Source organism: Phasianus colchicus, chromosome 1 (assembly GCF_987193195.1).
Source record: "Phasianus colchicus chromosome 1, bPhaCol1.hap1.1, whole genome shotgun sequence".
Taxonomy (NCBI): domain Eukaryota; kingdom Metazoa; phylum Chordata; class Aves; order Galliformes; family Phasianidae; genus Phasianus; species Phasianus colchicus.
Window position 1 is genome coordinate 177,781,145 of NC_143436.1, and position 18,040 is coordinate 177,799,184.

The window sequence follows — 18,040 nt, forward strand, 5'->3', positions numbered from 1 at the left end:
TTGATTCTACCCAGAGAATTCTGCATATTTCTAATGTTAAGACACATCGAGATAAATGCCATGTCCACATCAACACTGTCCTACAATGTACAGGTTGTTACAAGAACATCCACAAACTCACTTTTTTGAGCAGAAGCTCAGAAATAAAGTCTCTAAATGGTTTGTTGCGATAGCATTGCGGGTACAAGAAACAGATGTAATAGTAGTGCTCCAAATCCCTCAATTTGATCAGTAGGGAAGCAAAAAGACAACAGTGGTAGGGTCTTAAGGGCAAGTATTAGAATCTGGCAATGTGACAGCAACATGTTTAAGATATTCTTTCCTTCATAAGCTACCCTAGACATCGAGACTGACAATTACACTAAGCTTGTTAGAAACACTGTAAGTTTGCTACATTACTTACAGGCAGCTATCACAGAAAAATCATTTTCAGATTTGGAAACAGCTCTGAGAAACTATGCTCAGTAATCTTCAGAGCTGCCTGAGGTCTTACTGGCATCAGCAGTTTCACACCTGCCACTCTCTCATTTGCAGTCCATGTCTGGCCAGTTTTCTATGATTCACATCAACTCAATAGATCAAGTTTACCATTAAAAAACAACTTTCTACTTCTTCAGAATCTAAGTCACAGTTACATAGCCACTGCTTAGGATGAAAAAAACAACATAAACTATAGTAACTTTAGAGTGGGAGAGAGAAGTAAAATAGGCATTCTTAAGAAAGCTCATCTCAACACAGACTTACGTGTTTCTTCGGAAATCCTTCATTAAAGTTGAATGTTCAGGCATCTTTTTTATGTCTTCCCAATCTTTATCTGCAAAAATCAGGATTTATTACTTTATTTTTCCTTCTCCTAACAACAACAAAGGCTTTTAAAGTATCACTGTAGACCTTACTTGTTTCATTCAGCTACTCTAAGCTTATAGGTACTTATTTCTTTACATTCCCTCACCATCTCTTCACAATTAATCTTCTCATAAGAGATTCTATTTATATGTAACTCAGGATCTCAAAAAAAAAAAAAAAAAAAAAACCAACCTAGCAGCTACAATGAAGATCTCCATAGGACCAAAGGACAACACAGAAGAAAAACATATCAGCCCAGTGCACTTGCACCCTTCAGGTCGGTTACCTAATTTGTTTAGGAATAACAGTGATCTCTGGGCAGGATTACAGCTGAATCTAGTAAACATTCATTTTCATTCTGATAGCATTGTGTTTTGTTACAAGGAAAATGCATGGAGGTACTGTGTAAATTTGTGTCAGCCTCAACCTAAAAGAAATCCTATTTGTCAAGAAAAGGTCAAGGCAGAGTAACATTAGCACATTCCAATTAAAGAATATTTAATCTTAATTCTTTGTATGCACAAACCCTGAAATGCCTTTAAAAATAAAAGAACACTCAGCAACACCACCTGTTAGCCTCAAGTGGATTACGCTCTGTAACTACTAAAAAAAATTCTATGGACAAGCAGTTTGATTCAAGTCAAATCTTTACCAAGACTCACTATATCTGCAAATCCTTGGAGCTCAGAAGTATCAAATTAATAAATAAGTCTATAGACATTCTCTTCTTTCTCTGTTGTTCTCTTCCTTTCCCTACCCCTTCTCAAGACAGCTGAAACTTTCAAATACAGCAAATGTCAGTTAAAAAAATGTTGCCATTAAATGAAAAAATAGTAATTCTTGTGAGAAAAACAGACCTACAGAATCGAGAGTAAACCATAAAACAGCACTATTTAAACCCAATACAAAACAATGAGATTGTTATCTATATATGTAAGCTACACAAAGACAATATCAACTCCAAATAAGGAAGGAAAAGCACAAGAAAATGATAAAATTCCAGGCTAGACACTGAAAAGTTAAGTATTGCTTAAAGAAGATAGATTGAGGGGGACTTTCATGAAAATTAAACCACCTCGTATGTGCAAAGGCAACACTTAGAGCAATCTCATACAGCAGTATGGAAGCAAGAAACTAAATAAGGGAAAAAAGAAAGTCAAAAGGAAAGATAAGAGCAATTTTAAGAACAAAATTCTATAACCACACAGAAATAGAGACCACAAACTTTGTGTGATGAGAAGGAGAATGTCCACCAAAACAGCAAAGAGGTTATTAATACTAAATGGGAACAGAGAAAAGGGGAAACACAAGCAGTGAAGAGAAAGATGACTAAAAGATAAAAATAAGCCCCCTGTTATTCAGACACCTGCAATCATGTAAATACTAGAAGACAAATGTTGAAAGTATTCAAGATAGCCTGTAGAATAAAAGATATGACCAACACTGAGGGGAAAATGCAACAGGAGACATCCACACTGTGATTTGTTTTGGCTCATGTGACCACTTCTTTGTTCTGGTTTGGACAAAATACTATTTCTGCAGAAGATAACCTTTCTACAAGGGAGCGACAAAAAAGAAACACCCTGCTCTAATTCCAGATGTAATTTTTCTTTAATTTAGCATATGCATAATATTCAGAAAATATAGGTATTGTTCTTGGTTTTATACAATCATGAATCACTTTTCAAACATAAAATCAGTCCTGGAGAAATCCAGAAATATTCTATATTGTTTTTAATCACCCATCATTAAACGAGATCTTTTAAAAACAGAATATTGATACATTTATAGGCATAGATAAACATTGATAACAGGAAAAATATTTGATATAACTATTAGATTCTAGGTGACTCATGACAAAGTTTGTGTTTAAACAGCTTTGTTGCTTTTGACAGCTGCCACCTTCATATGCAAAAAATACAATACAGATATCTTTCTTTGAACAGAGTGATAAAAAATACAACATGTACCTGCAGGAAATCCCATTACATTGAATATTCTGTCCAGCTGGTCATGGTGATAAGGATTACTAGTTTTGATATCCTCTTGTCGACAATGGAATATTGGCTCTGATGTTAGCAGCTCTGCAAATATACACCCTATGGCCCAAATATCTTTAGAAAAGGAGAACAGAAATAAATGTCAAATTAATCTTTCCAAAAGCATCTTGGTGAGGTAAAATGTTAGTTTTTCACTTATCAGAGATAAGGTTCCTGCATGGAAAATTTTAAGTTTCTATTGTAGAACACTTCTTAGGACTTTCTCTTTTAGCTATAGGTTCATAATTCAGTAATACAAGTATCATACGAGTTTAGTGGGGCTTTTTGTTTGGCTTTTTTTTTGTTTATTTTGTGCGTTTTGTTCTGGTGGGTTTTTGTGTGTGTATGTTCATTGCTGTTGCTCATTCATTTTTGTTTGCTCGTTTTTAAGCACAGTTACCACACTGGTAAAAGTGAGTTTGATTTAAAAAGAAGAAAAAAAACAACAAAAGCTATTTGATTAGCTGTCCACACAAAACACAATTGAAGACCAACCAACACGTCACCTGCTCAAGGTCACACTGCTCCCATCAAAACATTTGCTCTCTGATCAGCCCCTCAGTTTAACAAATGTTAAAAGGTCCCTATAAAACATGAGTTGGATATTAAAAGGTCCCTACAAAATGTGAGCAGCGATAGAGAAACAAGCCAAATGCTAGCTATAAAACTTTGCAGTAAAATAATAAAATAAAACTGCTCTATGCGCATCTCACCCTCTTTTTTTTAAAAAATAACATTCTTTTTTTAAAAAAAAAAAAGCTTTTCTTTCTGGATAATGTTCTCCCCACCCCCTGCTTTTTTTTTTTTTTTTTTTTTGCTATTATATTTTAAAACAAAAATATGTTCATTTTTAACCATTTTGTCCCAATCCGCAAAATCAGAGTCTAAATCTTCTGAATTGTTTCTCTCATTTTTTTTCTAGAATATACAAATGCAGTTTCTAAGTTACACATACTAAAGCCACATCAAACCTTGAATGAACAAGGAAAGGTCAGGAACAAGGACAAAAGCCAATGATGCAGAGAACACAACCCCATTGCTCAGTGCTTGCATGCAGTCAGTTTTTATCAGTGCTGAAAAGAATTATGTACTAAAGGCCATGGCTATCCATGCAGTTTCACATGCTGCAAGCAGAAGGAAATGCCAATAAAGCAAAAAAACACGCAAACGCTACAAAAAAAGCAGTTAAAAAGAATGTACTCAATAAAAGAAATATGGTATTAACAGAGTTGCTGAAAATAGATTTGAATCAAAGATTAAAATCTCTGACAAAAACACTGACATGATATTAAGAAAAGAATGGTGAAGTCTGACGGGAGAACTTCAGGTTATGGAAATAATAACATACATGCCAACGCACAGCCTCCACGTTTGTCCAAAATAAGTGGAGCCCCGCAGGGGAAATTGTTTCCCCGGAAACATTTGTCAAGCTTTAACATAGATTTTGAAAACGAGCAGCTTGGAGAGGGAAAACTTCCCAGATCTGTTCTTTAGAGTCTCTCACTCTCCCTACTGAGGTGAACATCATCCCCGGGTGTCCAGGCCTCTCCCTGGCCTCCAGCCACAGCCTACCATGGCTCTGAGGACACTCGTACCACCCAGAGGCAAGAGGAAAGGCCAGCACAGTGATGGCCACTCAGACTGGTGAGGAGGAGCGATGAACTAAGGAGCTGGCAGCATTCGGCTGATGGAACGAACACCATCCTCACAAAGCCTGCATACTGCGAGGCTGCAGGTCTGGGTGCGCCCACAGCCACTCAAGCAATTCTGAGGCACTCGTGTGCTTTGAAAAAGACAGAAAGAGAATCATAGAATGGCATGGGTTGGAAGGGACCTTAAAGATCACTGAGCTTCAACCCCTTGCCATGGGCAGGGCTGACATCCCTTGGGCTGCCTGGGGTCGATCCAACCTGGCCTTGAACGCCTCGAGGGATGGGCTAAAACACAGGCCTGACTGAGTAGAACCTATTATTGGCAACTTCCATCTACTGAAGAGAAACACACACCAAATAGCAAACTTAAAATTATTAATTTCTCACAAATTCAATGCTGTCTTGACAGGTGCAAAAGTGAGGAGTAGCAAGTAAAATGCCACATCGCTTCAAACTTCACTGTTACAGATTAGTGCAGCAAATACATTCTCCAACCTATGCTTTCCCAAGTATATTTCCCAAGCATTTATAAAACTAGATGAAAACCTCTGCGATGAAATTAACACACTATGTCTCATCATCACATGGATATTACCAACTGTTTGAAGATGCATCCCTATCACTTTAATTCTAGCAGCATCTAGGAAATCCTTGAGGAGCAGCCGTTACACTGCATTGCAGGGCACTCTGAACCAAACCCAGAAATGTTTCGTTCCTACAGCTAGCCAGAAACCACAAACAACTTGTCAAAGTTAAGTGTTTCCTCAAGAACTCAGTATCCAGCCACTGATCTTTGTACTATTTAACAGTATTCAATATCTGGGTGCAGTTTGAATGAACAATAGCACAGCAGGTTGTCCTCCACGTTACTTACCGATAGCTTTGGTATAATGCCTTGCTCCAAGAAGCAACTCTGGAGCTCGATACCAGAACGTTACAACTACTGGATCCAAGTCTGCTAAAGGCTTCAGAGGTGAATTAAATAATCGGGCAAAGCCCATATCAGCTGCAAAATTCAAAGAGAGGTGTTTTAGTCTTTTAGGAAAACTACCGTATATTTTTTATAATGAACTGATTGAGTTTACTTTGTTAGAGCTACCATCACTGTGCTAAATAAACACAAAGACAGACTGTAGCAGATAGGAATTCTGTGAGCAGATTTCATGTTCTTAAAGCTTTTGTAGAAGTTACTGGATGCCATCACCTATAAAGTACATCATTATAAATCATTACTAACACGAGCCATTTAGAACGAAGAATTAACCATTGTTCTGAAAAAGCGTATCATTCACTTCTCTCAGGACACTGGTAAATCCTGACTCATTTTACCTGATGTTCTCCGGTAAAATAATCCATTATACTGCATGGTCTTTCAAGAAGCATTTTACATGTGAGCAAAACGCAAGTTCTGCACAGGTTAGAATGATTTATAATACATACGTGCATGCCACAAAAGCTACCTACTCATGAAGTTAGCTGTAGCAAGTTTTCCTCCACAGAAAAAGCAACTAAGCCTACAGCACCTGCCTCCCTAGCAATATTCTGTCAAGAAGTTATTGCCAGCACCAACATTAACAGTACTAGACACCATTAAGGTTATGATTTTAAGCTGTGCTTGGGGGATTAAAAACTGCTTTTTAGAATTGGTAATATATCTCTCTTCCTAGAAAGCTCTCTGAGCTAGCTAGCAATAGAAATGATACAGGAAAAAAATGGGCAGAGACTAAAATTTGCAATTTCACCCACTGGATCTGCTTGTCTACCCAGTGCTCCCCAAATCCCAAGAACAGGAACTCTGGTGCAGGGATATACATATGCTGAGAAAGATTGAAAGGAGATGAGCAGCTGTTCTGAGGGCAAAGGAGCTATCTGCTATAGCTCACTGGTTGGGGGGAATCTGCGGTGTAATATGGGTCTCTAACTTGACTAGACAACTTGAAATACTTTTTCATATGCATTCCTATTTATGATTGTTTTAATGCATTTAAAAAGAGACACTTTACCATTTTCTAAATTATAGATTACTGAAGATATGATCAAGTCACTAGCATCTATAAAAAATTAAGAAAATAGTTTGCAGAAATTGTTGGGTTTTTTTTTTTTTTTACTCAAAATGACGCAAAAGACTTATCAAAGTTATTTTAAGTTAAATGCCAGTTATGTATTTTTTAGAGAAATTAGTTGCGCTGGAAAAGTGGATGCCCTTGTTATGGGTTTAACTTCTGCATTCTTTTCCTCCTGTGGTAATATCTTAAGAATATAAGAAAAAAAAATCTACATTTTGATAACACACTTAGAAATGCAGGGTCCCCCATCCCCCTCCCCCTGGGAATGGATGGCTCAGAGGACTGGTGGTACAATCCAGAATCTTTCACCTGTCCATGATCAGTCTGACTAAATTTGGTTGTGTTTAAACTTATTCCCAAATCAATTCAAAACTATTCATTAAGAGGTAAGTGGGTGGTCTATGTGCAATTACTAGCAAATAGTTGTGTACAGCAAACACCACCACCACAGTTCAAATTGCACGTGCCCAGAGAATGACCTACGTTCTCCATTTTGGAAGCAACTCCTCCATGAAGAATATGGCAGTAGGAAGAAATAGTCACTTCTGCTGTCTGTGCTGTCCCTGTTTTGTACATAGAAGACCTCAAGTTCTGCTGTCAACCCTAAAGCTTAGAGGGGCCTTAAAATCTTTCAGGGTAGGATGTGTTCAGCCCTGGCCTATCTATTCCCTGAGTTTCAAGAAGGGAGGGCAGAGCTACAGCAGCACCAAACGCTCCCTGGAAATCCTATAGCCCTGTCCTTTACACTAGTGATTAATGTTATAGTTCAGATAAACAAAACAGTAAGTGTACAGAGCAACAGTGCAGAAGAATCTCCTCATAAAAGAGAGCCAGAGGGAAGTGAAAAAGATGAACTATCTTTAAAATAAATAAATAAATAAATAAAAAAGCCTATCAGATGGGGCTGTATTACTATAACAGATATAAGGTGGCTGTGCATTAGCAGCCTGCTCCCACAGCACTGCCACACTAATGCACAGCCTGGTATCACTTAGTACTGTTAGGCTATGGTTAGTTTTTATGTATTTGTTTACTTTACTTTAAAACAATTGAAGTTCTGTTCTGAGCAGGAATTCCCACAAAAAACTCTACAATGGTGGGGAAGAGTTGGGTCACTCCTACCCAGTTACAGCCCATTTGGAGCACTTAGGAGGAGTTCTCAGTCAACGTTTTGTCTGAATTCCTGGACTTTAGGATCTGGACTTTAGGATCCCTCGTGCTTATCTCCAAGAGACCTGTCTGCCCTTTCAAAAACATGTTGTAGGCTTGATGCCATCTCTGATTTCATTAAAAAGTTTTAAGGTTTTTAGGAGTAGCAGTGGATAGTTCCTATTTAGATTATGGAAGCAGCAGCAAGATAATGTCATAACATTACAGGGGCAAATGGAAGAAGATTTAAAACCCCATTTCTTTCTCTTCTCCGCCCTTGCTGTCTCCCTTACCCCCACATCAACACCCACCACCCCACACAAACACCCATTTAAACAAAACATATCAACATTTTCCAGTTTTGATTGGTAAGGCTACCACATTTCATCGGCAGGGATCTAACATCAAGGAGCCAGTCACTCAAACACAGCATTTAGACAATGTCTCCAGCAAATACTAGTATGACAGTAACTACTTTAAGGGGTACAACCGCACCTCCAGAACATTCTAACTTAAATGCTACACTGGGACTTATCAAAGATATCAACATACCAATTTTTACTCTTCCTCGCTCAGGACCTTCACCCATAACTAAAATATTAGCAGGTTTCTGTGGAAAAAAAAATAAATATACAATACATATACCACGATAAACCTAAACACAGTCTCTGAAAAGTTAGTTAAGCTTTGTTTTGCCAGTTTTAAACCAGTTTTGTTTTGATCAAAATGACAAGTTTCACTACCACAGTAAAGCTGTGCAAGGACCCAGCCACGGGCTCTTCCTGACTGCATCTCCCTCACGTTTCCTCCCAGCGTGGCTGTGCTCCAGCACTGTGCTCCCTATGCTGCTGCCCTACTGTCAGCCACCCCAGCAGGCACTCTCCAGCCTCCCACATTGCTACAAAACCCACGGTATTCAACCTGGTGCGCTGGGCAGGAGGCAGGCCCTGGCTGCTCAGCATCCCTTGGCCCATGGCACTGGTGCAGGAGTCATCAGGCACCTTTGCAGACACGTTTTCCATGGAGAAAGTACGTTGCCATACAGTTTTATATAGGAGACAAAAATCTGAATTATTCCTATTTACAAGTGTATACCAATTCAGACAGCTGTGAAACCAGAAAGTGTTCCCATTCTGCTATCTTTCTCTCCACTATTTTGACAGCAAAATACTGATTCTTCCCCTTCTTTCTTTTACTAGAGTTGAGTTACAGAACTGAGCTGGAGCTCAACTGATGAGTAAGACAACCACTCACTCCTTAATCCATTCTCCCATCCTCTAGTTTCTGTTCTAAAAGTTAAGTTCTTAAAACCCAGTCTCTTTATCTCCAGTCAGAAGATTCCTCAAATGCTAACATGCTGCATATAAATCAAGCCTTCACTGCTTATTTTGAGCAATGAAATTCACAATAAATTTTAAAATTTTATACCAGTGTGGTTTTTTGTTTGTTTTTTTAAATTTTATCTTAAATTGAGTGATTTAGATATCTACTCATACTGTGATTCTTGGACAAAACAGGGGGTCCTAATCAGTTGTCCATTAGAAGAACTGCAATAAGGCCAAGTTACAGTCTAACTTCGTTTTCCCACTCTACTTGGACCTGAAGAAAGAAAATAGTCCAGCAAGAAAGTTTAGGCTACTTAAAAATTAAGAGAATAAATCCTAGTATCTCTTTGAGAGAGCAAAGTGTGATCTACCAAACATCCACTATTACTGAGCCTGTTAGGTTCTGGCATAAAGCACATTTAAAGAGTTAGAAGACCACAGTTAAATATCGATCTAGTCATAATTCACATTGTACAAAACTAGGTGAAAGGTAATAACTGAAAAAAAAAAAGGCTTTGAGAAACTTTATTACTGCAGCCAATGAAAAGCTCCAATGTGGGTTTCTGAAGCTGCACAACCCACACACAGAATACATAAATGGAGCACAGGGTAAAGACAGAAGCTGGTGTTACAGCTTGGCTGACCAAAGAGGTGAGGTACGTGCCGTTGACTTTCCAACAGTAATTACAGCTCAGCAGAGCACACTTGAGTTGTACCAGCTCAGTGATGTGCGGAAGAACTTGTGTCCCACACCACCAACCCCATCCCCATCTTTTTTTTTTTTTTTTTTTTACTTTATTTATTCTTTCTTTACATACAGGTATACATTCCATGCGAGCAGTGCTTCAGCACACACACAAAAAAAAGCAGTATGTGTGCACATGGCCCACAAAGCATTGAATTCTGTTGTTTCTAGAGAAGTCTCAGAAATAAGCAAGCCACATAAGTCTTCAAATCCAGAAGTAATGCTGAAGTTTAAAGCAATTCAAGCTGCTATTCAAGAAAGACAATTCCACCACATTCTCTTGCTACACATTGATTCAAGGAGAAAATATGCATTTATTTTATAAAAGATGCTTCAGCGTATGTAGGATGTTAACGAGTTATTTGCCTAATGAATATATTTTTAGCAGATAGGTTACACAAGCACCAAAGTTTTTCAGGTAAATCGTATGTTATTCTGAAACATCATATTTTACATGTTGGTAAACTCTTTACAAAAATGCTTTTAACATCCTCCTTATGCTTTTACCTTAAAAAAAAAATAAAAAAAAAATTACTACTTGGGCTGTGACAGGGGCAAGAAGCCATTCTCACACCTGGGCTCCAATACAACAGATGATTAATCAGCACAGCACAGGGTAACAACGTCTGCCCGAAATGCTTCTACCCTTTGTTCAGGGTAGGTACGGAGAAGAAAATACAAAGATGAGACAGAACTGGTTAGCAAAACAGGTAACAACAGCAACAAGTAACACACTCAGGGTTTGTATTTTTTCTCTTGGGATCTACAGAAAAAAATTAAAACCACAGACAATTTAGAATTCCATGTAGGAGTCTTTGGAAGCCACAGATTTCCAAAAAATCTCAGCCATAATCTTGAATAACCATTCACAGCAAAGGTCCTTCTCTGAAAAAGCACTGTTTGAAAAAGATTCTTATTGCAGACAATATTTATCACTGTAAAGAGAGACAACATCAGATTTAAAACAAGGATTAAAACCTGGAATTTTCCAAACAAGCCTGTTCATCAATATCGAAATTTCATGGAGGTTCTACCAGACTGCAGTACAGGGACAGTGTGGGCATTCCTAAAACATACATTTTTGGGACTCTCAAAAAAAAAAACGAAACAAACAATTGAGTCCACTAACAAAATTCAAAACGTGGGTCAGGAACTCTTATATTGATCTGTCTCAAGTCATAGAATGGATTAGGTTGAAGGGGATCTTAAAGACCTTCTAGTTCCAACCCAAGTCCACCATTTGGAGAAAAAAGCACCGCCAAAAGAGACAGACTGGGAGAAACTGAGTACATATTAGACAACTCTATTTGCAAAGAAAAATAAGCAATCATTAGAAACAGAAGGGAGAAATCCAGATAAACATCAGTTTAATTTAGTTTTCATTTAATTTTCATTATTCAGAGAAAATGAAGGTTTAAAGTGCTTATTCAAATCCCTTGGGCTATGCAAGCAAAGAAAAAAAAATCTTACAGCAATTTTTACATTGAGTTCTGAAAACAAACTATTTTAAAACAGTAATCTTTTATTATAACTACTAATAAACAACTTTTGAAAGTCACTTATTTTTGTTGCAGTTGAGACATTTATTTTTGCCTTCAAATAAAACAATTTGCTTATGCCAGCCAAACATAAACGAGAAAACTGCCGAGATCCTAAACCAAACGCGAAGAGCCATGCAGTAATGCATAGCTGAGTACTTGGCAAGACTAATAAGACAACATTCAGATATCCTTATAAGATGAAAACTAACCCCTCCCCACCCAACCCCCTTAGTCTCATCAGTAATGACTAACTCATTCTCATGGACAAACAGATTTGTGACCATGGCAGAGCACTAAATCTTATCCAAAATCTCACTTTGAAGGACTTGAGATTTCTAGACAAGACCTGTCTAGTCAATTAATCACTGTATCTATAAAGAGAGAATAAAGATGCTCACTGATTTATTTTATATACTCTTGTTTTAATCAGTATTTGCAAACTGCACACAGTTCCTAAGAAGCAAGCTAATATCAAATATAGAAGCTACAAGAAATGGAGAATACACTGATAGAATTAAATATATTCAGGCAATCTTCCACTTCCACCTGCCTCATCTAACATGTGAAATACACCACTGCCTCCTTACTCCGACCTCAAGAGTCTGGGACAGAAGGCTGCACAATCCTTCCAGGCAGACCATATTCCTTAACTTTTAAGGCAAGCAATGATGTTACACCCATTGCTTCTTTTCTTAAACTTCAGCAGGACAACCACCCTTTCATTTCAGCAACTTCAGACATCTTTGAATACCTACATCTCTTTTCAGTCCCTTTATCTAGATTAAAAGAAGTCTTCTGCTCAGTGTTTCCTAATAGGATTTTTTTTTTTTACCGATTCCTCTCCCTGTAGTTATGCCTCAGGGCCACCTATTCATTTGAACTGGAGTGCCCCAAATTGCACGCTGCTTCTGTTGAGGCTTCACTAATGCTAAAAACAAATGATTATTTTACATGCCTGGCAAATAGTCTTCCCTTTCATACAGTCTTCCCTTACATACAATCCCAGCAGGGTATATGGTTTTGCCAGCCATGTAAGGTGATTGATTCATGGTGAGGTTATGAGCCATGCATTTTCTTCACATCTTTTCTGCAGGACAGCTACTTTTTTTAAAACATTCCTCCATTTGAACAAACATTACACTCCAATACTGCTTCTAAACATACACCACAAACGTTCATTCAGAGGGGAATTCCAGGCTTTAAAACCTATTCCATTTTCTATTTTGAAGATAAAAATGCAAACTACCTGAAAATTATACCAATCCATCTCAATGACATGTAATCATAGATCAAAAAAGACATTTGTGTTGCTTGCAGCAACTTACAAATAAGAGCAGGAAATGATTACTTGTTCAATGTCCTCATGCAAAGTGATTAGAAACCACGAGGCATTTTTTGTGCTCCAGTAAAAAGCATTCTGTCAGGATCTACTTTCAGTAAGTTTCACTCAAAGCAGTGAAGAGGGAAAGAAATAGAGTTTTTGGAAAGCGTAGCAATTGTTTTGCCACTACTCTGAACACCAAACCAGACTGTAGAAACTACTCCTCAAATATTTTTCACTATTAGATTGCATACAAACTGGTTTGTTTTAAAGGCTAACCACATATATCAATGAATAACCAGAACTCCTCTGATTTATCTATCGTATTATAATGTAGATGTGACCTTTTTTTGCTTGCCACTTATTAAATGTTTGCAGTAGTCTGACACAGAAAGAAAAAGCAGCCTGACCTTCTTTGTTACTTCCATTTTAATGCACCTTCTAATAAGGTTTAAGTATTATCCTAATTCTCATTTGGGCTAATCCCATAGTTTGGCTGCTAAAACAGCAGAGGGGTGACTTACAGCACTGACTTTTCCTGACCACTAATTGTGCATCTGATGGTCACACAGACAGTTTTTAGAACTGACTGTGCCATGTATTTCTATGTGTGATGAGCAAAGACAGCTGAATTAGTTAACACTCGTTCTCATTTGAAACAGCAGCTTTATTTAAGAACAATATTAAGCACAGTGGTTTATTTTTTTGCCTTTGCAATCAGTTTCAGCAATGATTCTATTAAAATTTAGAATTAATAACTTTTTAGTATTTCACTCTTAAGTATTAAGCCATATAGGAAGAGATTCAAGACTCCACAATTGCAAGGGCTTTCCAGCATCAAATTGTTACCTTCTGAGAAAAACAATTTTTGCGACTGAGGCAGAAATCTAAAATCCTGATGTTATTTCTCACTTCACAGTGAGGTCCTGTGAGAAGAAAAGCCGTACACACACACACGCACAAAAAAAGGAGCCTTCAGTTGGCCTAGTAAAACTCACACCCAATTTCACGGTCTGTGAGCTGCAAAGCTTCACACTTCTTAAGCTACGTTGGTTTGCTGAGCAACCTTGTTGGTCTTCAAATAATTGTAACATAAACCAAAAATATTCACCTCAGTGCGAGATGTGCTTGTATTGCATTCTTAGCAATACCTGATTTTTGAGCATTTTATGGTCACAGAAAATAATTCAGTTACATTTCCATTTTGAACAAATCTCAATAGTACGATGCTAAACAGCACTGCAGCACAGTGAAAATATCAGTATTATTGTATACAGCTGATAGCATCAGCAATTTTCTGAAGTTAATTTTTTCCTTGTATTGAAAGATGGGCATTTACAACTGAAATATTTTTAGTGATACATTAACTGAGTTGGTCTTTAACATAAATAATCAAAAGACCACCATAAACAATGTAACATTTAATGGAAAACAATACTCTACAGAATTGAACACGTATTAAATCTAATCATTGAAGTCTTTTCAATTAAAAGTATATGAATTCTGTTAACAACATATTAATTTTCTTATTATAAGACAGCTCAGAGGGTTTTGTTTTGGTTTCTGGTTTCTTGGGTGTTGTGGGTTTTTTCTTTTTGTTTTGGAGATAAGAAAATATTCAAACATTTAAAAATTAGTATTTAAACCAGGAACCATTAAATTTTCAAGATATAAAAGGTATTTGTACAGGACAGAAGTTACATGGATGCCATATCTATGCCAGGGAATCCTTCTGCTAGGTACTATCAGCATATGACATCTCTGTTTCATCCTGATGAAAGCTGCTAGTTTCACTTTTGCTTTTTTTATGCTTTCAACACGCTTCAAGAATTTATTTCAGTTACTGTTATTCAGTTACTGAAAACATGGAGCAATGTAATTTATTAAGATCTGTGCATAACATGCAGGCTTTTCTATAACTTTGATTAGAACCAAATTATACTGGAAGATGTAATTATGCTTTTCAAGCCAATTGTCCCATCCACTGAAAGCGTACATCCGGATAAGCCAGAAGGTGCAACTTTCTGTACAATGTCTCCAAGGACAAAAAGGTGGAAACTCTTCTGCAAGAAAAGTTACTAACACGTAAAACATGGTTATCATACCACCCAAATATGCAGTAACAAACTTGAACTAAAACAGACAGTCTGGCACAAATAGATTTCCTGTGCATTTTGCTACAAGCGATTACCATCTCCGTGGGTCTGGACAGCTGCTTCCTGTGAACACACTGGAAGCAGGGTCTGTGCCTAGCATCATAATCAGATATCTGGGCTGTTTGCAAAGCCATCACATGAAAAACCAGGCTAGTTACAAAAGAACACATTTAAAGCTATTGACAAGAAAAATCTGATATAGCGTGCCCATCAGTTTATGTATTTGCATCCCAAGAATTCAACCTAACTCAGGCAGGACTTCTGCTATTAAAAGGACAAAACCGCTCAAGTTACTTCAAAGAAGTCTTCACACACAAATACACACACACACAAATGATATCGATATGATTATACATACATGAATGATATCCTTCAATGTATTACCTATATAACACTTAAGATGATTCTTCAATTATCAATATACTTCAATCCTTCGGAAGTAAAAAAAAAAAAACAGTAGCAGAAGTATTTTAAAAAATGCACATTTGACAAAACATAATATAAAAATGCTAGTTCTGCACGTGGTCTTTCTGCTTTCTGAAAGCTGCTGAAGTCCAAGACAGAATAATATAGTAACTACATCTGTTTGGAAAGCATCTTCATTGCAGCTATTGAAATCTTCATCTATAGATCTAGATCAAGGATTAGAATAAATCAGAAATCTTCAGTTATTGAAAGTTGCAGGAAGTAGAACAGTTTCTAAACTTCAGTTAAAAATAGCTATGAAATACAGAAAACATCCAAAATGACAGCTGAGAAATAAATATTCAGGAAATGAAATACAAGTGAGAAAAGAACATTACAGCCATCCGACCATCTTTCTTTCCATTCAAACAGATGCATCTTTCTTTTGCTTCATCCCCTCGCTTCCATGTTTTATATTGGATGGCAGAATGAAGTAACCATGGTTTATAATGCATGTTCCTTTCACAAACAACTTATTTTTTCTCTTCTGAAGCATTTGTGAAAGCAGTAAAAACAGACTGGGAGACTGCTGCAATAACTACTTCTGAGTTTATGACTGACTGAAAACACCAAGTCCTGCCCATATGAAGAGATGGGCTCCTTCATCTGCCAAACAGTTTTGAGCAGCTGGCCAAAGAAGTTTGGAACACTGTATTTTTAAACACTTAATTGTGAAAGCTGCTTAGCAGAGAGCCATTAATAGAAACCTCAAGCCTTCTGGACAGTTAAACCGTGAAGGTAACTTTCATGAGGAGCTCGTACATCTTCCCAAGGAAAATACTTGCATAAAGCTTTCTGATGGTCCAGTTCTCCTCTCATGGTCAAAATAACAAAAAACAATACACAATTACATGGAACATAAAACGTATTGCTTTTGTAATCAATATGGGGATCAAAATAATTCCCCCAAACACTCCTCTGTATTCTTAACAAGTTTCTCCATTCTATATATTCTTTCCGAACATTCATCACAAAAATCCTTAACATCTTCAATTTAAACACAGTAATCCTTGGAAAACATCTTCCAAACACTTCTTGCACTAGCTGTTTACTTTTGCTACAAAGAATTGTCACTGTATTCCATTTTCTACTTTGCTACTTATTTACCCTTCTCTCAATTAGATCAGGCTCCTAAAGGCTATCCTGTCAGAGATCCAACAAAACAGATACATTTTGCATTATTTTAAGTAGGCTGGAGCCCTTTTGAGCATTCACAATTTACAGAAGCTGGTATTAACTCTGGCAGATTTAATGTCTGAGGCACCAATCAAGATACTGCAGTCCTTAATCTGTAAGGGAGAAGGTAAAGGACGCTTGTGACCTTTCAATAACCCCAGGAAAGAACAAAGACATGGAATCTTAAAAGCCTTCACTGAAAATAAAACAAAAAAATCTTTCATGTATTTAATATATTAATTTGTTCATATTTTCTCTATGGCATCATTACATATTTCAGTTTGAAGCATTTTAACAAGTGGAGGTGTTTTCCTGAAGGCAAGGCTACATTCTCAGCACCCAAGTCCTATATTCTCCCACATTTGTCATTGCATTCCAGAGCCATCTTGTTTTCCTTGCCCACCTCCACAATCCTCTAGCACCCCTCCCATCTCCTATCTGCTTTGAGGACCAAGTAAAGTGAGCCAGGAGAGGTGTGTGGTGTAAATGACCGGTGAATCACTGTCATAGGAATGACGACAAGCCCAACTGAAATGGCCTTGGTACAGCTCCCAGTACATTTCTCCCAAAACACGTCCTCCTTTATTTGATCACTTCTTTTTGTGAAGTTTCTAAGAACATGATGGCTTTGATACTTTATCTTTTCATCAAATGTATTTGAAATCTGACAAATACAAAGGTCACATGATGGAACTAGCAAAAACCAGAACACTCATTTAAGCTTTGTTCCCATTTATGTTGTTCCAGCCATCTCTCTAGAAACTATAGTAATAATGCTGTCATTTCTTCTAAAAAGCTCTAAAGTACCACCACGTTTTCATTTTAGAAATCAGTAAGCAATAAGCAGACAAGGACATCTGTGGTACTGCTAGTGAATATGTTCCACTGAACAAGGACAAGCATCTCTAAAACTAATACAACAACATTATTTAATTCTTTGGGACATTGAAAAGGCCTTCCCTGATTTCACAGCAAGGTGAGGATGTAAACAGTTTTAAACATCAGCTCTGAAACATTCCATCCCGCGCTGAGGGGCTTCTGCAGAAGGAGGAGAGAAAACAAAAAGCAGCATCCTCAGACCTGCAATTCCTCTACAGGTAATAAGATTCTTCACTACCTGGTAGCTGGTCTGAGATCAAAGTTCAAAAGGAAGGTGATTCTGTGATTCACAATGACATTGAAACATCAGGAAAAAGTATGTTGTGTGCACTGCTTTATGTTTGACAGTTTCACAGCAGATAAGTGAAAAATCTCACTAAAGAAATATCAACAAATTGTAAATGACAGCAGGTTTGCAAATATTAATCCGCACTGTTAGATGAGTGCAGTGTAACTTCATGTCTCCAAATAATCATTTGTCCCTGAGCCATCTGGTGGTTAACAAGCAGCCTCCACTCTTCTTTTCTTTTATTACACCTTGCATGTTGCCGATGTGAAAGTTTTCACTAACTATGGAACTCCAAATTGAGAATCTTTAAATGCATTTAATCAAGGTAGTGATAGTTTAAAAGCAAGTCTGCCTAGTTTTGCTCACATTATTGCCTTGCTTAATCAGCAAA

The 18,040-nt window shown here is 37.3% G+C and overlaps 1 protein-coding gene across 4 annotated transcripts in view; it reads right to left on the bottom strand.

Moving 5' to 3' along the window:
- Positions 1-18,040, bottom strand: part of CDK8 (cyclin dependent kinase 8) — a 65,516-nt gene that overhangs the window by 13,269 nt on the left and 34,207 nt on the right. For 3 of the 4 annotated variants that reach the window (XM_031615854.2, XM_031615853.2, XM_031615855.2), the window contains exons 5-8: positions 8,305-8,362; positions 5,412-5,543; positions 2,817-2,960; positions 745-814 (exon numbers count right to left, since the gene is read on the bottom strand). In XM_031615854.2, the coding sequence (XP_031471714.1) occupies positions 745-814; positions 2,817-2,960; positions 5,412-5,543; positions 8,305-8,362 (404 nt within the window). The remainder of the gene's footprint in view (positions 1-744; positions 815-2,816; positions 2,961-5,411; positions 5,544-8,304; positions 8,363-18,040) is intronic. The other variant, XM_031615856.2, reaches the window with a different exon arrangement.